The sequence below is a fragment of the Protopterus annectens genome, chromosome 10.part0 (genome assembly GCF_019279795.1).
Source record: "Protopterus annectens isolate FY-2018-M chromosome 10.part0, PAN1.0, whole genome shotgun sequence".
NCBI classification, from domain to species: domain Eukaryota; kingdom Metazoa; phylum Chordata; order Ceratodontiformes; family Protopteridae; genus Protopterus; species Protopterus annectens.
The window spans coordinates 1,273,990,892-1,274,015,615 of NC_056744.1; the positions used below are offsets into that span (position 1 = coordinate 1,273,990,892).

General features: G+C 36.7%; 1 protein-coding gene across 1 annotated transcript in view; it reads left to right on the forward strand.

The window, feature by feature from the left end:
- Positions 1-3,465: 3,465 nt before the first annotated feature.
- The window catches only part of SLC5A9 (solute carrier family 5 member 9), a 919,403-nt gene continuing 898,144 nt past the window's right edge, over positions 3,466-24,724 (forward strand). Inside the window, exon 1 of the mRNA XM_044085977.1 lies at positions 3,466-3,495. Coding sequence (XP_043941912.1) covers positions 3,481-3,495 — 15 coding nt within the window. The 5' untranslated portion in view covers positions 3,466-3,480. The remainder of the gene's footprint in view (positions 3,496-24,724) is intronic.

Genomic DNA, 24,724 nt, shown 5'->3' on the forward strand with positions numbered 1-24,724 from the left:
CGATATTTAAAATATGTCCATGACTTTGGACCTTTGTCCCCTATTATTATTGTCTTTCTCCAAAATTCTTGTGCTAAGAAGTTTTGAGGTATGTTCAGGGGGAACCAGTAGAATTAAAAAACTTGTGGGAATTACAGCAAATTTTAAAATCTTAAACCCCCCATTTTTAACTGTCACTGCACATAACTGAGTCTGTCCTGTGTATTTATCATTTGAATTTATTTTTCAGTATAAACTGTGATACATTTACATTGTAAGGAGAGGAAGAACTGCTAACAATTCAAGGTTCTTAATATGATTACATCTGAGGTGTGACCATACATATACCATATAACAGACAGAGTGCAACTTCATTTTCTGGGGGGGAGCTAACATTTTGCCCTACTCATAGATACTAAGTGTTACATATTGAAGGCTATCAAACAAATTAAGAGAGTACATGATGACAAGCAAAGAAGGCAACTTTATCTAGAGTGACAGACACAACCTGTTACTGTTTATCAAATTAGAATGCTCTAATACAAATAATTTAGTGTATAATTTTACATAATTATGTACTTTAAATACATGTGCCATAGAAGAGTTGAGTGGGGGTATAACACTGTGCCTTTGTACAAGTGAAACATTGTCTAGTTATAGCCTTGAATATGCTACTTGCCATAACTGTATAATGTAACCAAATGCATCACATGAAGAGACTATGGCGGAGGTTTCAGGGTAGCAGTCTGGAAGCCGGTATACTCTTGCAAAAATCCTGACTACGCTACCACATTCCACTCATTATTAATCTTGCGAATTATTAAATGCATAGTGGGTTGCAGAAAATGTTGTCTGGCAGATTTTAATAAAATAGTTGCTGATGAGGTCCTCCATAAACAGCAATCCCAGCAAAACCATGGTTTAGTGGTACCTAAAACCAGCTATAAATACCTGTTGTGCTACATCTAATACTGCTGTTTCTAGATGGTTGTAACATTTCACTTCGTATGACTCATCTAAACTAATCATGTATCCTTTATTAGAAGAGGCAGACATTTGTAGTTGCTATGCATATTCGACCAGCGCAGGGGAAGAAGTATCAGGGGGGTGCATGTCGCAGAAATGCTCAAACCAGCTCTTCCTGTCTCTCACCACCAAATCTTATTCATGAACTGTTCTTTAGGGATCCAAACAGGACAGTTATTCATACATCTGCATCTGTGCTTGATATCAGAGTCAGTAATACATGAAACATGCTAGGGTGTGCTATGCACAGAAGTGAAAATTATAACAGCTGAATTAGTATTAAGCCAGTAGATGGAATATGCAATTGTTCCTTACTTTATAGAAGCTTTCTAGCTCATATCATTGAAACACTTACAGGCATAATATTTTATCAGATATTTTCAGTTGTACTTTGAAGCTAGAAAGTTCTTTCACTTGTCTTATTTCTTCTGGGAGTTTGATTCAACTGGAAGTTTAATTTTTAGACAAGGCCTTTTCAATAGTGGCTAATTTGTAACAGGAGCTGGCTAATTTGTAACAGGGTCTGGCTAACCAAGTGCCACCTGTGTTTCTGAAATTGGCACCTTTGAACATAAAAGTACCACAAGGCTTGGCTATTGGTTCTCTTTTATTCTTCCTATTTCTAAATTATATCACACAAAACTTATCTAGTCATAACATAGGTTCATAGGTTTATACTAGGCTATCTGCCCTGGGGCAATTATAAGCCTAGCCTGATTCTGTATGGCTTACGCCACCCCTTGATTTGAGTATACTGTGCCCTTTTTAAGGTTTAGTTTACTGTGCCTCTGTCTAGTAGTGACACGGGAGTAATCCCTGGGACAAACCTACGATCCCCCATCCACTTATCGAGATTCTTCTTGAAGAGATTCAGTGAGGTGCTCTGCCTCACATGAACTGGAATTCTATTCCAGAGCGAAGGGAGCCTCTGGGTTATGAACCTGTCCCTCCAGCAAGTTCTATTTATTTCTGTGCTGAGGTTCAAGTCCCTCGAGCGTGTGGCTCTAAGGGATTTAGATTTACTGAGGTGGAGCATGTCCATTAATTCTGGATTTGACATAGCTTTGTATGTCAGGCATAGATCGCCTCGAAGTAGGCGGTATGCAACTGAGTAGAGCTGGAGTTTTTTTAACCGAGCAGCATATGGCATCTGTTTGAGACCCTTGATCCTCCTGGTGAGATACTTTTGAGGTCTTTCTAATTGCTACAGGTGTCGGGTAAGGTACATCCCAAAAGGGGCATTGTATTCTATGATGGGCCTGATGAGGGATGAATAAAGGGGCACGATTACCTCTCTTGGTCTAGATGTGAAACCCTTCGTGATGAGGTGGGCTATGTAGAAGGTCTTTCTAACCACTTTGGCAATGTGGTTTTCAAAGGAGAGATTGCTATCATACATTACATATTGCTATTACATACAGATGATATCCTTCTACCTGAAGTTAACAAAACCCATGAAAGCTTGCAAGAAGCTATTCAGTTTCAATTTACAGATCTCTGTAATTTGCTTAACAATAAACTCCAAATCAACATCTCCAAAACTAATGTCATGATATTCTTGACTGCAAAGAATTTAACCATACTACCTCCCACAGACTTAAAAGATTTGCAACAGAATGCTATATAAACAGCTACAGAACAACAATATCTTGGTGTAACTCATGATCCATCACTAAACTTTAATATTCACTCAGATAAGAACAGTAAGAAGGTAATATCACAACTAAATTTATGTTATTAACTCATGCACCTACTTTCCCCACTGACTATCGAATACTTACAGAGAGGATTATCTAATAAACACTTTAATATTTACATTTCTTACACAAGGCTACTGTCATCCCATTAAAAGACTATTCCAAATCAGAGATCAAACCTACTCCCTTCGGAGAAGCCCAGAAAACACTATCACTTTGATCAGATCCAAATTCAGACTGACAAATGGATAAAATGCTCTCTGAAGAATGGAGCTAGCCACATGGAATCAGCTACCAACAGAAATAAAAAAAAGTAGAAACACTTCAAACCTTCAAAAAAACCTTTAACTTCACTTACAAAATCAATCAAAGCACAGTTGCTTTTGTGACACTGGATAAATGTTATCATCTTAATTGCATGCACTCATATGGGTTAAGAATGTTATCAGTACATAACAAATTTAGTATACCTAATCTTGTTAATTATTTAGTTATTTAAACTGATTCTTTGTATACTAAATTGTGTTAATGCAATCTCATCTTCACTGTTCACTTGCACCTAGACTGAGGTTGAAAAGGATCAAAAGACCAGTTCACCTACCTGGTTTGGTTAACAAATTGTAAAATAAATAAATAAATTAAACATTGTTTTCCTTTAAACATTAGAACATGACTGAAATTTTATGCAAATTTTACATTAGAATTTTATCTTGCCTTTCAGTCTTCAATCCGTGCCAACCGAGGCACAGTTGGTGGCTACTTCCTTGCTGGCCGATCAATGACATGGGCTCCGGTAAGTACATGTCAATTCATTTTCTGATAAAAAAGTGGCTTAATTTTCTTATGTAGGAGTCAGATGGCCTTTACTGGGTACTATGAGCTACTCAGGATGAAAATGATTTTGACTTCTCACTTAATTCCTCTACAGAAATTATTGAGGTATTCTGGAAAGAGACATACTTTTCCACTACTTCACCAACAAATATGCTTTGCATATAAGTGACAGAAGCAATACAGGGACCTAACTAGGAACAGCATAGCAGGAAAGACATTTCCTTGTTGTTTTTGCTAAGTGAGTAATGGAGTATAAGATCAATAAAAAGAAGTCTACTATGCCTTTATGTCAACCTGCTCATCCTAATTTGCATGTTCCTGAGAACTGCAGATGGAGAGTATAAATGCAGGTTGAATAATGTGATCTTTATGAGGAATGCTGCAGATAGCAGCTCTCTGCTTCAACACAGTCTGTTGAAGCTTTAGAAATTCATGCCCACTGATTCAGATATTTCTCATAGCATCTTACTACATTGTTTTCATTCGCATTCCATTGTTACAACCCTATGGCACACACCCTTTTATGCATCCCTCCCCAGATCCTATGTATGAAGCTGTCCATTGCTGCACATGCTCTTGCAAAATGTTCTGTTTAGTATTCAGTGTGGAAACATACCCTCAGGAATTCTGTGAACGTAGTCCATGGCCACCTCTAGATACTGAGCTACCTTAAAGTTCATATGTACTCCTGTGTTCTTTTTTCCCTCGTCTGAGCTTTTGTTCCAGTGCTTTCAAAACATCCCTTCTCCAGAGTCTTTTACGTCTTCATTATCTAGTAAACACTGACACCCTTTAAGTTATTACCACAAAGTTACAAAACCTTTAGACATACTTGCATTTTTATTTTGCTGCATCCACTTTCTGTATATGCATTTAACATCAAGGTATTACATGGACTTTGAATAAGATGAAAGCATTTTGGTGACGATGTGTACAAACAGCTTGCATTTTTCTCAGTTATTGCTGCAAATGTGCCCTGATCTGAATGCCATCTTGCTCACCACATACTGTGCCTGAAATATTTCTAATACTTTTGAGTTAGATCTGTGCATGTAAAGTCTGACAACCTCCTTAAAACAGAGTGCAATTTTCAAACTGTGCCTGCTCAGTATGAATGTGTTTGAGCTTTCTCGTTGTTGCTCACAGTGTCTTAAAATGAATCCTTAAAAACCTGTTTGGCTGGAGCAGATTATTTTGCCTTAAACAAAATCCTTAGTGTTCATCAGTAGCCTAAAAATAATTATGCTGAAAGAGAAAACTTTTTTTTATTGTTGTTTTGTTTTGTAAAGGACACCTTTTATTTGGTGCTGAAAGGAGGTTGCATTGCAACTGTCATTTTGGAAACTGCTTTGTAGAGCATGACGCATCATGGTTACACTCTGGTATCAGTGAAAAGACAGGGTTGTTAAACACCTCTGACTGCTGTTAAGCACTACTCTTATGCTAGAACATTAACAATGGTCAGCAGCCACTACAGAAGAGAGAGACAGGCTTTTTTTTAAATTCCAAATGAGTTTAACATCCTTCCACTGATTTTCTGTGATAGCCAGTCTTGAGGTGAATTTCTTGACATCTATGCCTTGAACACAAACCAATCTAGTTTTGATCAGAGGACCAATCATAATCCTTTATGTAGTGCATGCAGTGTAATGGTTCCGCTGTGATATTGGGAAAAAGCTAAGCACTTCAGTAGTGGAAGATCTGATCTTAACAATTGTTAAGCATCCTCCTAGGTGCTGTTAAAATCAGCTGTCACATTATGCACTAAGACCTGCCAGTACCAGCCAGCAAACTACATACGGTAGCAGAATTTAAAAAAGCTTTGTTTCTACCTTCTATCACAGTAATCCATCCAACATTGGCAGAATTTAAAATAGCTCATTTCTACCTGCTGTCTGTGACAGTAATCTGGCCAACAGGGGCAGAATTTAAAACAGCTTTGTTTCTGTCTGCTGTCTGTGGCAGCAATCCATCCATGACTTTCTCTCCATTTGCCTGATGCAAGATGTGTTACTATCTGTTTGACAGAGCTTGCTAAGTGCTTTGTGGATCTGAAAGCCATCAAAATTATTTGCACTTTTTTGTTCATTTGTAACTAGTAGTACGTGGAGTACATAAAGCTTTAATGCACTGCAAAGAATTATGATCAGCTGTCCTGTCCTAACCTATCATTATGTGTTCTTGATATATATATATATATATAACAACAGCTGCAGAACCCAACAAAACAAAGAATAAAATAAAAAAACTTCAGTGCAAGGAGGAAAGAGACAACAGTTGACCAAATGGATAAATTTATTAGCAAACTGAGAGCTTTCGTTCCTTCGGTAAACTGAACTTCATCAGAACTAAAATCAGAGGTTAAAAACACATTTAAATATACCTCCTCAAAGTCATGTGACCAAACCAGCCACTAAAGTCATCCAAAAGATTAACTCAAGAACCATTAAAAAAATTTAACTTTAAAATAGAGTTGACTGTGCATGCTTCATTAAGTCCAGGAAAACTTGTGGCATTAAGTCTTAACTGCCATTTTAATTCACATACATCAAGATGTCGTTAATAATTTGTCCCTGGGAATCACATTGTATTTTCTCTATTACTGAAAAAACAAGAGTGGCTATCATACCTAGATATACGTTTATACAAAGCGTTTGTCATTTTACCTTTTTGAATGTCTAAAAGGTGTTCATAGATCCTATTTTTAAACTTCCTGGAAGTTTTTCCACTGTAATATGCTGGATACAGTTTACATTTGGCCATATAAACTACTTTATTTTTTTTATTTATTTTACATTTGTTTACTGGGAAAGTCCGAATGGACAAAATATCCTTTTTCAGCAGAGGCCCAGGGAGAAAAGCTCTACATTTATAAATAATAGTACGATACTTATACAATGTACAAATACAAAGCACAAAATGAAAAATGCATGTTATACATTTCACTAATGCAATCATATAGTCTAGGTAGGAATAAAAAAGAATAACAGTACTGTTATTGAAGGTAAAAAAAACAAGCAAGTTAAGTACACATATGCATAGTAGGCTATACTATTCAAATATAAAATAACAGGTTGCATTCTATTAGCTGCCTTAAGACATCTATTTCCTAACCTGGGTTTGTGCAAGAGCAGGTCCAGGATTCAGATAGATGTGATCTGAGAAGTTTTTTAAAGTCAAAAGTGTTATTAATTGTTCTGTTATTTAATGGCATGGAATTCCAAGTTTTGGCTATGCAGTTTGAGCGAAGTGAAACTCCAGCTGCATTGCTAGGTTTGCATATATTTAAGATGGATTTGTTAGTGGAATGCAATACCCTGTTATTGGAGTAGTGTATTAGTAGATTTTGAAGTACTGGTGATTTTTCTGTTTTCTGGCTGATTTAGTATTCGATGGGTGAAGGTGAGTTGATTATAAGCAAGTAGATATGGTAGTTTTAAAGCCAAACAATTATGGGATCTGAAATGTGATTCTGTAGCAAACTTTGTACTTTTATTAAAACAAATTTCGAGTTTTGCTAGGTCAGATTTCTTAATATCTGTGAGAATTTGTGAGGCATATAGTAGTGTTGCGATAAGATGGGTTCTTACTGTAGTGGCCTTTGAAGATTTGTTTAGAAAGTAATGATTTCTGTACAGGGTTCCTAGTTTTTTGTGAACTTGTTTCTATTGTCTGTGATATGTGTATATCAAATTTCATATTATGGTCAATGACCACTCCAAGTAATTTTGTTTGGGAAACCAGAGAAATAATTGTGTGGTGTGATGATGATATACTGAATGGTGGGAGGGGGACCGCAGCTCTAGAAGAGCATGAGTTTTGGTTTTGTTAGGGTTAAATATAAGTTGTGCATTGTTTAGCCAAATTCCACTGCATTGAATAACTGCTGAGTGATTTTTTTGAAGCTTTTGTAGTGTTGGAGCAGCATAAATCAGGGTGAAATCAACCACATATTGAGCTACGGAGGCAAATGGGGTGGCTGTATGAAGACTGTTAATAAAGATAATAAAAAGGAGAGGACCCAGAATAGATCCCTGCGGTATTACCAAGGTTACAGGTAGTAATGAAGAGAGATTTTGTTGCCATTTTACAGCTTGCTGGTGACCAGTTAGATATTGGTGGAACCAAGTCAGTAAGTTTAAGTTCCAAGAGTGTAGTTATGAGTTTAGAATGAGAGAGAGAGTATCAAAAGCTTTGGAAAGCTCAAGAAAGATGGAGGAAACTAAATTGCCTTCATTATGATACTGGTTAATAATGTTAGTAAAGTTAACAAGGGCAGTGGTTGTAGTATGATTAGAATGGAAACCATGCTGAGTGATAGATAGGATATTGTTGGTTATTAGATAGTTCAAGATTTGTGAATAGATGCACCTCTCAAGTGTTGTAGATAATGGTGATAGTATAGCTATTGGCCAGTAATTTGATAATTCTGTCTGAGTTTCCACCTTTTTGTAGAGGGATAATATATATGTTTCCAAATTTTAGGGACTTGTTCTGAAATGGATCAATGTATTAATATGGGTACTGGATAGGATATTGGTTCTGAGGAGATTTTTAGGTATTCAGTATGTAGCTAGTCGGCAGCAAGTGTAGTAGGTTTAAGCCTTTTGAGATATTTAACTATGGTGCTTATTGGGACAGGTTAGAAAGAGAAGTTGTGATCAAGTGTGGGTACTATGTGAGTCTGGGTAGGGGAAGAGCAATTACTGTTTGTGAGGGATAGTAAGGATTCAATGAAGTACATGTTAAATTGTAAGGCTATGCTGTTTTTAGTATCGGTGAGTGCTGGGGAGAGAGTACTAGTTTGTCCTGGCTGTAGGATTTTTATGATGGCAGCCCAGAACATTTGTGGGTTTTTTTGATTTTTTTTTGATTTTTTTTGATAGGCTAATTTGTTTTGTCCTGTCTAATATGTTTTTTTAAATTTATTTGGCAGTTCTAGCTATGTTTCTTTGTAAGTTGTAGTTTTCTAATTGAGCCATTTCTCCCAGGCCTTATTTCTAGTTTTTAACAGAGATCTTGTTTGTTTGGTTATCCAGGGGGCATAATTGTATTTCATCCTTATTGTTCTTGGGGTAGGGGCAAGATGTTTAGGATATTGAGGAAGGTTGATATAAAGTATTCAAATGCAATATCTAAAGGGAGATTTTTGAGTGGTGCCCTGTTGCACTTTTTTAATCTAGTTATGAAGTCTTGGGGGATAATTTTTTTCTTATCCTGAGTTTGGTATTAGGTATTAAGTTTTTGAGGGTTTATTCAGTGTTGGAGAATGTAAGTTGGAATATGGTCACTGAGGCTGGCTGGGAGACAGCCAGAGTGTAGGGATAAATTTGTTTGTAAGGATCCAGTCCAGTACTGAAAGTTTGTTTGATGTTTTGTCTACTCTAGTACAAGTTTGGATTGTTTGTGAGAAACCGTGTAGGTTCATGTGTCCAGTGGGATTTTGAGAGCTACAGGAGAGCCATTCCATATTAAAGTTACCCATTATAATTGTTTCCTGAGGGAGGGATGTTGCTGTCCAATGTAGGATGTGTTCTAGAGTAGTCAGATTGTTCCCAGGTGGGATGTTGTCTCCCACTATGTACAGATGTTTCTTTGGTTTCATTTTTAGTTTAGTAAACAGTATTCAAGTGTTGTTAAAGTTTGGGATGGTTAGGTCTAAAGTTTCTAAATTGAGATTGTTTTTGTATAGAAAGGGGATACCACCACATCTTGTCTGTTGTCTATCTAGCCTATGTATATTGTATCCTGGGGGAAGTATTTCATTGTTAGAGATGTCTGGTTTTAGCCAGGTTTCTGTTATAAGGGCTATATCTGCTGTATATAGAGCAAGGGTGGTATGCAAATCTTGAATTTTGTTCATGACGCTTCTGAGATTTATATTAAGTAATAGTAAGTCAATACCTTTTCTGGGGAGAGTTAATAGTTGTTAGGGCTAGGTTGGGGTGTGAAGATCTAAAAGGGTTGGATTGGTTTGGGGGCCAGGGTTGAGGTGAATATCCTGACTAAGTATGAGCTGTGATGTAATGTGAACTATAAATTTAAATATTTTGATTTAAACTTATCGTATTTCTGTGTAACATTAGGATAGGTTTATTGTGTGAGTAAGGTAAGTGGTACTTGGTTTATGTTTGTAGGATTATAGATAGTTGGTGCTATTATTAAATTTGTATGCTTTAATTGTAGTGCATCTGGGAAGGGGGTAGTGTACATAGATTCTGTGTTAAGTTCTGTATGATAAGAGATTATGTGAGCCATAATAGAAATAACAGGAATGATGAGTATAAAGTTATCGTATTGCTTACTACTCATGTTTCTATCTGTCTAAGTTAAAGTAATAATGTTAAGGGTGGGTGGAATAATTGTTAGTAGTAACTGAGTTTTGATATGTGGAAGATTTGAAACTATTGTTTTGTCTGGTTATGACTTATTACATTAAAAGACATAAGCAGCAGGTAGTTAAATAAGAGGACTGTGCAAACGGAACAGATAGAGCAAATCAGTGTGCTTGGGACCAGAAAAAACAATCAACAAAATGGTCTGGGTTGAAGGCTGGTAGGAAGTTAAAGAAACAGTAGTCCCTTGGTAATTTTTAGTTTTAAAATAAGTAGTTTTTATTTATTTGGAAACAACACTCTATGGAAATTGTAACATACCGCCGTAATCACAAAACAGCTATAGAGTTTTTTGTTTGTCTTTTCAGGTTTTCCTGGTTAGGGGTCGCCACAGCGGAACTCCGGTCCGCTAATGACTGGCAGTAGATTTTTTTTTTTTATGGCGCTGAGTTGCCAGCCTGACATCCAACCTTCAGTGAAGGCACGCCCATTCACGCATGTCTTTCGGAGGCCACTCGACCACGGGGAGGACATGCAGACTCCACACAGAAGGCACTCCAGCTGTGAATCAAACAGGAGAACCTACTATACACTAGCAACCACTATAAGGAGAAAAAATACAGCCCTAGGTAATTAAGCGTACTGTTTTGCCTAACAACAACTAAGGAGAGAAAAAATACAGCTATATGTAATTTTGCTTATTGTTTTACTAGCAGCAGCTATAAGGAGAAAAACTACAACTATAGGTAATTAAGCTTACTATTTTGCCAAACAACAACTAAGGGGAGAAAAATACATAGACTTTATTTATCAAATTTGGGAGAGGTAGATAAAACAGATGCTGCTTGAATATGAGCCCTGGTGGTGTTCTCTCCAAATAGGCTAATAACAAGCCAGTTAAATAATCTTGCTTTGTTCGACAAGGAAAAATGGCCATTTATTTTGTAGATAATGCCTCCTACATTAAAGCTGTCATACATAATGATGAAGGGGCATTGTGAGCAACTTGAAAGTTCCCAATTTGTGTATATTATTTTCAGAACAGGTATTTTTACTGGCCTCAAGATAATTCTTAAAAGACCTGTCTCTCCTATAGGTAAATTGTGGTTTTAGCCCGATTGTTATCATCACATCATTGTCTGTTAAAAAGAGCTTCCAATTTTTGTATAAGCATAGTATCACTATACACAGCATACATGAAAATGAATAGTCTGCACTTACCTTCTTGAATGCATGCATTCTCGATCTCTTCCACTGCAATTACAACATTGTTTTGGTTGCCTAAAATATGGGCATATATACCAGTCTCCCTCTTTCTTATTACTTCATCTCTAATTTAATTTAAGAAACTATCCAGGTATCCTCTCCTTGTAAAGATTTCTAGCACTGTATGACATTCCATATAAAACTCCTCCAAATGTGATACCATCCTGGCAACCCTGACCAAATGTTCTTTAACTACCGACATTTTCTTTTGGTGTTTGGGGTGCCAGCTAGTATGACAGAGTTAGGAGTTAGAGAAAGCGGGTTTTCTGTACACTTTAGAACAATACAAACACATTTTAAACATTAGGAAAGGTAAAATGACAAACACTTTGTATAAACATACATCTAAACATGATACACACTCATTTGTTTTTTTAGTAATAGAGCAAATACCATGTGATTCCCAGGGGCAAATTATTAATGAACATCTTGATGAATGTAAATTAAAATGGCAGTTGACATTTAATGCCATGAGTTTTCCTAGGCTTAATGAAATATGCACAATCAACCCTATTTTAAACTTACAATTTTATAATGGTTCTTGAGTTAATCTTTTAGGTGATTTTAGTGGCTGGTTTGGTCACATGACTTTGAGGAGGTATATTTAAATGTGTTTTTAACCTCTGATTTCAGTTCTGATGGCATTCCATTTACCAAGGAACGAAAGCGCTCAACTTGTTAATAAATGTATCCATTTGGTCAACTGTTGTCTCCTTCCTACTTGCACTGCAGTTTTTTAGCTTTTTATTTTACTTTTTTGATAGGGATGTCAAGATTCACTTCTCGAGCTTTACTTTCAAGGTAAATTTGTTGGTATCCATGTCTCAAGCACATAATAATACGATTACAATTAGAGACCCAGTCATAATTCTCTATGTTATATTTCTCAGAACTGTAGACATTCTTGTATGGCAGGATGTCCTAGCTGGGTGGGATAGGGCTCAGACCCCCTAAGCTTACACTAACATATCCCTAGGCCAATCAAAAATTTACAGTCAAGCCATCTTCCAGGATAGCAGTGGATCAGTTTGTTGCAACTAAAGAATTCCTGGTAGATGATCAACATTTCTTTGAATTAATACAAGATGCTGAACAGTAATACATCTGGAAATGGAATGAAATCATTATTTACACAGCTAGAGTGTAAGACTTTTAAACTTTACAGAGCTTTATGGCAAAAGTACACTTTTAATGAGAATCCTAAAATAAAGAGAGTATGCTTGGGTGTCAGAATTGTTTAGGTAACTGATGAACAGAAAGGACAAGCTAGACTTCTGAAAAGAAAGGCAAGAAATACACTTAGAGACAACTTTGAAATATATGTAATGAATATAAAGCATAATAGCTTCATAGGTTCATAGGTGCTTACTAAGCTATTGATCTGTGAGAATCTTAAGAAGCGTAGCCCTGCATTATTTTGGTAATTATTAGCCCTTATATTTTGTAATCTGAATTTCCAACAATGGGGTGAACTAGTTTCTCCTGTCCATTTAGGGCAACTGGAGTTAAACCAGGTGTGAAATTGTGGTTACCCATCCATTCATCCAAGTTATGGTTGAGAAGAGTAACAGAAGTACTCTGCTTTATGTGGATGGAAAATCAATTCTGTAGAAGTGGTATTCTGTGTGATATGTGCCTAAACCTCAAACATATTCTGTTACTCCTATAATGGAGACTGAAGTCCCTTGAGCAGGTATTTCTGATGCTATCTGGACTTCTGAATGTGTAATAGGTCTAACAGAACATGATGTTAATGCTCTACATGAGAGGCAGAGGTCATCTCTAAGGTGCTTGTATGATACTGAGAAGAGATCTAAGGTTTTGAGATTGGCTGCTTAATTTTTATGATTTAGGTCCTTGATTTTATCAGTGAGATAGTGTTGTGGCCATTCCAGTCGTGGGAAGAGTTTTGACAGATGCATGACAAAAGGGGCATTATATTCAAGAAATAAGGATAGTGGGGTTTTGGATACAGATTCTTAAGAAGTATAATAGCAACAATACAGAATATTACATTTATAAAATAGTAGAAAATATTCTAAGAATTAAGCCAGCACGAGAATGGAGAAAGGACATTTTGGCACTAGAGAAAACTTCAAGTAGGAGTACAGAAAACAGGCAAGAGGGGATGGAATTTACTGGAGAAAACTGGCAAAAGAACCAAGGTATTGGAAGCAAATAACTAGAGAGGGGAAAAGTAATAGAATGGGATGAGGCCAAGAAGGAGCTTGAACTGCAGGTTAGAGACTGCCTTTCCATACCAGGACTGATATCAGAGTATAGGCAAAGATATAGGGATAGCGGAATCCTAAGTGATTGACTTGCTGTGGTAGAGTTTTTAGTTAAATCTAGAACAGAAGCTGCTGTTTAAAAGTGATTATTAGAAGGGCATGTAAAATATTGCACAATAACTATAACAATCAATCAGAGGAGGTTAGAAGAGATTTAGAAATATGACTGAAAAAACAATTTACATTGGAACAATGGAAAGACACATGTATAACTCCCAAGTATGCAACAAAGTCCAGAAGGTTTAGGATTTTTGCTTGGAAGTAATTGCAAAGTATCTTTATATCCCAAGCAGACTTCAAAGAACTTTTCCTCAGGCAGATAGCACATGTTGGAGGTGTGATGGAAAGAAAGGGGTCACTGGGATCATATGTTTTGGGAGAGTAATGAGTTGGCAGATTTTAAAATTTCCCTACAGAGTCAGAAATATTGGACAAGCAAATAGGTATAACTAAGGAAATGATTTTTTTGAGCTAGGCCACAGGACGTGGATGCCTAAAATATTTGCTATCTGCGCTACAAACCTGAGATCCAGCAAACACTTATTTTCTACATATTAAAGTCCATTCAGTGTATGTGATTTTAAACCAGTGGTGGCTGGTAACTTCAAATCAAAGGGGGGCTGCAGGAGACAGATTACTGGGTGGGGACAATGGGAAGGAGTGTGGCCAACTAGAAGGGGTGGAGCTATGCTCAAAACCACAAAAACTGGGACTTTAATTAAATATGCTGCCCTGGATGCCAAACTGTTATTATGAGAGTCCAATTAAGACAAAATGAAGTGTAGAAGAAAACAATATTTCAATGCATTGGCTACATGACAGCTTACTTAATATCTAGATGGAAACAAAAAGGTTGTGAGACATGAAAAAATAAATTACTTTTTAAATACATTACTGGAATGCCAGTCAAAATCAAGTATAAAAAACAAGCAGAACTCAACTCAGACCACTTCTCCTTGCACTGCAGTTCTAATTATAATTTATATTCAGCTTTATAAAAGTACCAAGTAACATGCTGAAAGTAGCAATCTCTGTGATACCCCCACTTGTAAAAATGATTCTTATCCAAAAAAGACCTGCTGCCTGACAACAGCTATTTACTTGCTTCATGGGGAAAACATGATCAAAGTAAAAAAATGAACAGCAAACAAGAAACAAGGTCAAGATAAGTTGCTTAAAGGATTACTGCACAGGTTATGGACCATACATGATATATTGGCATTCTGTTTAGTTTAGTGGTAAAGCCTGCAAAGATGATTGCAAGTCTCCTACAAATGTAGTGAGCTTCTGAAAATACTGTAATCCTGTCATTTATTACAAATTACAATTAATTACTATTACAAAAATTGTCATATGCATTTCAGTGCCTAAGGCTTATAGTTACGTAAATATTCTCTGCATGGCAACAACAAAAATGCTTTCAGTGTTGGTAATCCTTTAACAGTATGATTATTAAAGCTTACTTGCATCTTACAATCTTAGTCAAGCTTACCTGATGGTCATTAAAGGCTTGCTACTTAAACACAGAGCAACAGGAAGTGCAAAACATGCATTTTCTGAATAATAATAAGCATAAATCAACAGTATAAAAATATGACAGAAAACCAGAACATTCTGCAAAATCAAGGACAGATGAAAAACCAATATAGTACTTGTGTCTACCTTGGATGGGGGGATACTCTGCACACTTACACTGCATAACTGCTCCTTGCCTTGCTTGGACACATCCAGAGTCACTACATGGGGGAGTGGGTTGCAACAATCATGTCACAATTTGAAATGTCTCTGGCTGACGGTGATGGCCCTGACACATTTGTCATGCCTCTCAATCTCAGAGCAAGAGTTCTGAACAAAGCCATAAATAGAAGTGGGACAAAGGCCCAAAACTAAGGACAGTTTTTAAATATTGGTCTTATAAACAATAAAATAGCAAGTCTTGCATTAGTATGAATTTTCTGAAGGGTATGGAATTTGAAACTCAAATGTCTGTCATTATTTTCTAACTTCAGTCTTTAATGATTTGCCACCAATTTGCAGAAAAACCACAATTTTATGAAAAATGGACCCAAAAGGTGATGCAAAATTATAAAATAGCCAAACAATACAGCTGGGAACCTGTCAAAGAAGGGACACTTTTTAATATTAGTATAACTTGAACAGCTGACAAAATAAGAGAATCTACATGCACTTCTGAAATATAAGTAATCTATAACTCTGATCATTACAATTATTTCTTACTTGTAAACCCTCCACATTTTCTTCCAAAATTGCCATTTTGCAGAGGGATTATTAGGGGGAGAGCAACATTCTGAGCCAAAGTCAGGGACAGTTGAGAGGTTTGGATATACCTAATTCTATAAAGTGATTTATTTGCGCATACCTCTCAACCTCTTAACGCAGGAAATCTGGACAAGGCCAAATATATTGGGGGAACGTGCAGACAGTACTAAAAACTGCTGTTGTATAAACTTTAGACAGTTGATAGAATAACAGGTCTTGCTTTAGCATGCATTTTTCTGAAGGGTATGAAGTCTGAAACTCAATGTTTGTCATTATTTAGTGACTTCATTCCTAAATGATTTGCCAGAAAACCACAAATTTTATGAGGAACAGGCCAAAAATAAGAAGCAAAAAATCTATTCATTCTGTGAAAATCTGGACAGTTGAAAGTTATAATCTTCTGGAGCTGTCTTTGAGTTTTCTGCCGTTCCCCCCTCATAAAATCATGGTCAAATGGGGCCTCCCCTTGCAGGCATTCCAGTGTCCTATTACTTGGCTATTTCACCCCATTTACCATAAACACTATAATGTACATACTGCTTTACTTCTACGATGATTTGGATTTCATTTAAAAGTTTTATTTTACATTTTACAGCACAAACACTAGTAGACATCTGCTAAATAAAGCAATGCAGTCTTACAATGAAAATAGACTTAGCAGTAAAAGTGCTCTTCACATTCATTGAAACAGCATTGAAACCCGCATTCAAAGAAAATACATCTGGCCAGTGCAGATAAAGATTAACTTTGGGCTGTTTTCAAATCATAAGCCCCTTGCACATGAAACATACATGTGTTCTTTGATACACCTTCCAGATTGTATTAAATTATATTCCTTGTATAATACAGTACAGTTGTTAGAGGATGTTTTAAATTTACTGTTTTGAACATTTTTACAGTAAACAATGAAAAAAATGCATGCACCAATAATGACAAAACTGCCCAATTTACACCATTTCCATCATAAAAGTCTACTCACACTACTACAATCCACCAGTATCAGTAAATATGAACAATCTCTGCAGAAGTAAAAGTCATCTAAATAATTCCACATTAAATAAATCTGTAAATAATGAATAGGTTGCTGATAGAAACAACTTTATATTTCATTGTTTCATCGACAAATAAAGTGCCTGTTAAATGATAAGCTAGTAATATTGCAGTAGGGAATGGATGGCAAACTGATAACAAGTTCATAGTTACTAGGTATCTCCACCAAAGAGGACATTCTCAGGACTGCAGCATCCACCCCCTTTAGAAGTACAACACAGTACAGTATCAGCAATGCATCTACATACTGTGGGAGTAGAACCCACAGTCTTCTGCATCAAAAGCAAGTACAATACCTGTTGTGCTATAAACAATGCAAGCTGACTCAACATAAGCAGCACTAAACTTCTCTTCTCCTGAAGCTCTTAGCTCCTTGTAAAATCCACTTAACACTCAACTGTATTTCTCAACTTTGCAGCACATGAACACAAGAAACCTGGAAAAAGCCAACATTTATTGGGGGGGACAAAAGCCCAAAAACCAGGGACACATTTTAAACATTGCTTGTATAAACCTTGGAAAGTTGATAGAATAAAATGCTGTGCTACCACCATGAATTTCACTGCCAATTCTTGAAACCAGGACCCTGTGCACTACAGTCAGAGCAACATATCACTATGCAAATCAACTGTTTCTTAAAAGACGGGAAGACTGAAACTTAAATGGCTATCATTTAGTGAATTCAGTTCTCACCATAGCTCTCAACCTCTTAGCACAAAACAACTGGACAAAGCCAAGAATGGAGAAATACAGCCCCCAGACATTTTCAGTGAATTCACTTCTCACCATAGCTCTCAACCTCTTAGCACAAAAAAATGCACAAAGCCAATGAGGGAATACAGCCCCAAAAATAGGGACACATTTCAAATATTCATCTTATAAACTTAGAAAATTGCTAGAATAAAATGTTTTTTGTTACCATGTACTTTCTGAAGAATATGAAGTCTGAAATGCAAATGTCTGAATATCCTGAAAACCGCAGATTTTATGAGGAACAGAACAAAACTATGAGGCAAAAATCTGAATGCTTTTCAGAAGTGGTAGGGAATTCAGGTTCTTGCTACCTGTATCTAAGGTTGAGGGTTTGAACCTGTGTTTCTCAAAGCAAGTAGATATTTCCTCCATTGCATTTTAAGCAGTCTGTTTGCAGCCATAACTCCTCATCCAGTAAAGCAGCCTGCCATTTCTCTTCAGCAGCTAGAGTTCCGTTTCCAGCCGAGCACGCACGTGTGCATTCCGGAATGAAGAGTACAGACTGCAGACCTTGCAGTCCGATCCCCTTCCTGTCTATGTCTGTAACCGCATAGACTTGTGGGACATCTGTAAGACTGCTGCCTTCTTCCGAGTCCAGAAAAGTGATACTCCCCACTGCTCGACGTGCAAGGTTCAACAGTATCACAACTCTAGACCATATGCGGTTTTCCCTTCTCCCCCATCCAAACATACCTAGCATCTCTCAGAAATATGATAAACACATAGTCAGATTCTTGAAAACTCTAGTCCACATAGCACTGAAGCTAACTCTCAGTGGGGACTTGCACCCAAACCCTGGGCCAGTCTATGAACCGTACAATTCAACCTCACAAAATGACATACAAACTCAATCTACAATCATTCCTCCTAGGGACAAATCTGATATTCTACTCCTACTCTGTCTGTCTACCAGATAGTCTCAGTGACCACTTCCCAACCTATTTACTTAGGAAACAAGCTAACCCATCTAAACAAACTACATTTACACAAATAAGAAGCAAAAAACACCTGAACCCCAACAACCTTACGGAGATGCTCAAACACTGTAACTGGACACCACTGAAACTTCTATCCCTACAGGAAGCAATTGATTGCTTCAACCTACCTTCCTAACTATACTAAACTCTCAGGCCACTAGCAGAAATAGATGGGTTAAATCTAACTATGCTCCATGGTTAACAGAAGAAACAATCACTACTTAAATCTAGAGACAAGGCTTGGGCAGCCTGGAACAAAATAAAGTGCCAACCCTCTCTACAAACCTACAGGGAACGTAGAAGTAAAGCAAAGCAGCAAATAAAGCAAGACAAAACAAATTACTACTCATAAATACAAAGCACCCCAATAACCCACACAAATTCTGGACATCTATAAACAATATACTTCTACCAGGCAAAGTCAGTACACCCCCTCCTACCACTACTAATAATTCAGACAGTATTGCTACTCACTTTAATAAATACCTTACTGAAACTATCTTAGCACTGTCCAACAATCAAACCCCCTCAACTATCAGAACTACCACTGCCTCTTCCAATATTAATTGACCTTCTTCCTGCAACCTGTAGCTACAGAGACGATAAAAAAAATGCTTAAAAAGCTAAAACCCACACCATTAACTGCAGACGACTTACCTGCCAAATTTCTAAAACTAACAGCAGATGGAATAGGCTATACTATATCAATTCTTATAAATAGATCCATAGCAGAACAAGCCCCTCCTGTTTGGAAAACCTCTTATGTTATACCTCTACATAAAGGTGGCTCTTCAACAGATCTCACTGACTACTGACCAACTGCAATATTATCAAGACTGTCCAATATACTAGTGAGGGTCATTTGCATGCAAGTTATTGAGTACCTGCATACTAACAAACTTCTAACCAATACTCAACACAGCTTTCGATTATACCTCTACATAAAGGTGGCTCTTCAACAGATCTCTCTAACTACTGCCCAATTGCAATATTATCACCACTGTCCAAAATGCTAGAGAGGGTCATTCACAAGTAAGCTACTGATTACCTGCATGTTTAGCATCTTCTAACCAACACTCAACATGGCTTTTGATCATTTCATAGTACATCAACCACTCTAATGTCATTCACCAATACTGTCAACTATCACAGGAACAACAGTAATTATGTATCCTCTATCTTCCTTGACCTATCAAAATCCTTTGATATGGTTTCTCATAGTAAACTTCTAAACATTCTCTATGAACTAAACTCTTGTCAATCTACCCTTGCCTGGTTCCAGGATTACCTTACTAGATGCCAGCAAGCAGTTTCTTGGCAACAAACTTTATCATTCCTTCAACCAATGACTCCAGGTGTCCCTCAAGGCTCAGTCTTAGGCCCACTACTGTTCTCAATATTTACAATTAACCTCCACACCTCAACCCCTCAAGCCTCTCTCTCATCCAATATGCAGATGATTAAATGGTGATGTGTGCTGCTTCCTCAATTCAAGAACTTCACAATGTAACACAACAATCCTTTCTAGCAGTTCAGACCTGGCTTACAAACTCTCAACTAATTTTAAATTCCCCAAAAAACAAAACTTGTGATTTTCCAACCCACTAAATCAGCATCACCCACCAACACTTTCAACATTGTATCACTAAACAACACCATCATCTCCCCATCACCTCACACCAAACTTTTAGGAGTTGAAATTGATTGCAACTTAAAATTTGATATTCACATTTCCCAAACAGTAAAAAAAGTATATAAAAACTCAGAACATTGTATAGGAACAAATACTACTTCACTAAAAATACTAAAGCTACCATTGCCCAATTTCACTTAATCCCCACACTGCAGTACGCAGATCCCATACTCACAAATCTAAAAAAATCAGAGCTAGCAAAACTTGAATCCTGTTATAACAAAATTGCCAGATATGCTACAAACTTACCAGCTAGAGCTCACCATTGCATAGCACTCAAGCAGCTCAACTGGCTTGAGCTCCCCCACCTCCTTCACTACAACCAGTCAACCATGGTCCATAAAATTCTCTATCAACCTGAGAAAACACCTGCCATTCTGATATTACTTCAACCATATACCACTAACAGAACCCTACACTCTATTAACAAACACCACATAAAAAAATCAATACAACCAAAAATCAAGAAGGAGATTCCCTCTTCTCAACATATATAGGAAGAATCTGGGAGGTACTACTGAAAAACATTACAACTGTTACATCATTAGCCCCATCTAAAACCACGCTAACCCTCCCTTAATAAATGGCTGTGTCCTTGCTCTGCTCCAGACTAACCTCTCCCTCTGACTATGCTGCTACCTTTGTTTCACATACTGACTAAACCATCTCCCTCTGTCTATTCTATTACCTATGCCTCTTTAAATACTAACATTACATTACTTTAGTACTATACAACTGTAGAGCTGATGACATATTAAGTCTAGACATTTCAATTTCTTTGTAAACTATATTCAGAAATCGTGTAATGTCATATTGGTCTCTCTATTTATTTACACAGAAATGTATAATGATGTAATGTCTCTCTAGTTATCATTTAATCCATTGATTCTTATTGATTTGGTTAAAACTTATCATGTACTATCTACACTTAGTAATCCATTAATTAGCCTTTATGTATAGCTGCTTGTCCAAACTGTGTCTTAGCTAGTATTTTAACTTCTTATCCTATGTATACTACTGATACATTATATTTCTGTACGTTCAATGTGGAGCTTTTCTGCCCGGATCTCTACTGAAAAAGAACGTGCCCAATTGGACTTTCCCGGTAAACAAATGTAAAATAAATAAACAAAATAAATCTGAATTGTCTAGGCATAGTAAGGGCTTGTTAAGTTTAATTCTCTTGGCTGGCAAAAAAGCAATTACTAGAAAATGGAAATTAAAGTCTAAACCAACTGTATTTGAATTATTAAATATTGTAAGAAATAGAACTGGAAGAGGTATATTTAGAAAAGTGAAGGAGCAAACTGCATAGAAATAAATGGAAATTGTGGGAACAATACAAGCAGAATAATGTTCTAGAGGAAGAGGAGTGAGGTTTAAGGGAAGGCAAGAATTGAACAAATTATGTAATGTTGGAATGTGCATAGTTGTAAAGAAAGAAAAGATACGTGATGTATAATGTATGTAAAAGGAAAATGTTAATATGGTTTGTTTTCTTTTCTTTTAATGTATGTTTGCCTACATCTTAACTGATCATTTAATAAAGTTGTGAAAAAAAAAGATGAACCCTTGGGCACTCCTCTAGTGATAGGTCTTTTGGTAGTGTTCAGACCACTCACCCTTGCTTCCTGTATTCTATCTGTAAGCCAATTTGTTATCCACTGAGTTATGTAGGAATTAACCTTTAGCAGCTATGCTGCCTTAGTGTGGGATGGTGCTGAATGTCTTTGCAAGATCCAGATAGGCAGCGTACACTAATTTACCCTTGTCAACTGCCTCAGTGATTTTTTCGAAGTCAACTGACTTCAGCAGGCAGGACCTGAAGATGTTAAGGATGATTCAGTTACATCTGAAAAAGAACCATTAGATATTTACAACATTTAGATTTTGTAAAATGGAAAAATTATTTTGAAAAAAAAAAGTAACATTTGAGATGTGAGGTTAAAAACATAAAAGTATGAAAACTCAGAAGGGATGCATCTCAACAGACTGTATAGCTGAAAGAGTAAACCGTTTCCACAGTGTCATGCTAGTTTTTCAAAAGTGCTTTAGGTTACTACAGCTGAATCAGATGAATATGCATTACAGCATGCCTTAAAATAACTTTACAAATAGTGATGTTAGTAAATGCAAAGAATTTGGTGTTGTTGACTCTGCCAAACATAATAGTAATTAGATTTCTAACTATTACATTTGGTTAATGTAACAGAAAATGAGAATGTGCATTCAATATCATTTGCTTCTCATGTACCATTTATTAATGTTAACAATGAAAATTATACAGTATAATCTCATTAATATTCTAAAACATGCATGCATGCTGATTGGGCAAGCCAGTCAGCATGCACATTATAAATCCATCTTTATGCATATAAAAGAATTTAGCATCAGTGCAGAAAATGGCTGTCAGTAAGGTTATCAGGTATTGAACTGACAGCAATCACACCTGCTATTTGTCTGTGTTAGGAATTCTTCTGTTTAAGTGCTGTTACTGTCCAAATGTAAGTTGCATACATTTGGATCGCAACAATATAGAGTCAGCACAGTAACACAGTGGGTAGTATTATCTCCTCAGAGTAAGAAGTTCTCTGATTTGATTCTTGACTAGGGTGCTTTCTCTATGGAGTCTGAATATCTTCCCGGTGTATGACTGGATTTTCTCTGGGTACTCTTGTTTCTTTCCACATTCTAAAGACATGCAGTAGGTGGACTGGATACTCTAAAAATCGGCCATTGGTGTGAGTGTGCATAGGTGTGTATTGCTTATATGAAAGAACAGTTGTGGCAGGGGATACCCACCTGGCAATGAATCATTGGCTCTAAATGATAGTCACTGTTGATGTGATACACCAACATTATGTGCAAAAATGAGAAAAGGGGGATATGGATGTAAGTATGGGTCTATATTAGAAGAGTGAAGCTTCGCTCTTTCGTTGACATGTAAAACCCCCAAGTCTGAAAACAGCAAAGTTACGGAACAGAGATTTTATTCCCCAGGGAAAAAAATTGCTGGTCCGTTCTTGGGACTTTGCTGTTTTCTCCACTGTGGTGCGATCTCTGAGTGGGTATATTTAAGTAGGGGGACAAAGCCCCCCACTTTATTTTGTCTTTATAATTTTTTTTTTTTTTTTTTTTGGAACAGCGATTTTTTTTCCCTGGGAAAAAAAATCACTATTCCATAACTTTGCTGTTTTCAGACGTCAGGTTTTACGTGTTGATGAAAGAGCATTTGGTCTTTCATCATTTCATTATTCTAATATAGACCCTGTAAGTATCTGGACAGCAACAGTACTTAAAGAGAAGAATTTATAGCACAGAATGCAAAGAATGCTTCTGGTGGTCATCAGATAAGCACTTTACATGAAGAAAAAGCCAAATACATCAAGCAGGAACATATTACTGAAATTTTAAGTGCTTTTGTTCTAAAAAACAGTAAAACAGAACTTCATCAGAAACAAATGTAGCTTACAACTGCTACTTCCTTGTATAAGCATTTAACTGCTAAATGTTTTAGAAAAGGGGTCTGTATTAAACAGGAGAGGTTGTTGGGAAACTAAGAATATGGAGAGAGCTTTAATGGCACCTTTTCTTAAATGTATTAATTTTTATTTTCTTCATTGCCTTTGTTGACTGGGAGAGTCTGATCTGGCTATGCAAAACCCTTTTTCAGAAGATGCCTTGGGAGAAAAACTCCACAAACATAAATTAACAAAAGTACTAAGATTGCAAACAAGTAAAATGCAGCAATACTCATATAAGCTCTACATACGTACATTAACACAAATTCTTAGACTGCAAACAAGTAAAATGCAATAATATTCATTAGCATATACATAAATTAAAACAACACTCTTAATTTGTTTTATTGCATTTATTTACTTGGGAAAGTCCACTGGACTTAAAAGAGTCCATTTTCAGTAGAGGCCTGGAGATAAACGCTCTGACAAGAACATAGATACAGAAAATATTAAATATCAATTGGTGCAATATTAGATGCACCCTCAGACTTAATACATTCCATCTAGGCATAGTGTAGAGCCTACATGGAAGGTGCTGTGTCCATGTATGTGGTTCCCCCTCAGTAGCGTGCCATGCATATTAATGATGGCGCGTTGCTGAGGGAGAGCTGTGAAACATGGTTTATTAATCAGTGTAGGGAGTGTGTCACTAACTGTGACCACAGATAAGTAACAAATCCCCTACACTGTCCAAGTGCATGATATCAATGTATTTAATATTTTTTTAAAGTTTCCGTGATGCGGCCTGCCGCATTTGACACATGTCAGACATCTAAAAATAGAAATCAGATTCATTCAATTTTTGATTCAAAGGTCAAGTTTAAGCATTGCTTAGTGGGTTTGCGTGGTGCAGCTCAGTGCTTGAACATAGCTCAGAGATATATATGTAAAAATATAGCAGCACTTAAGATATTCATGTAGCCAGGTGGATAGAGTTGTGGCCTGGTGTGCTTCTCTCCCTACAGCTGCAGAGGAGAGAGATTGCAACCTAGAGGCGCATGCAGGGTGCCATGAGTGGGGTG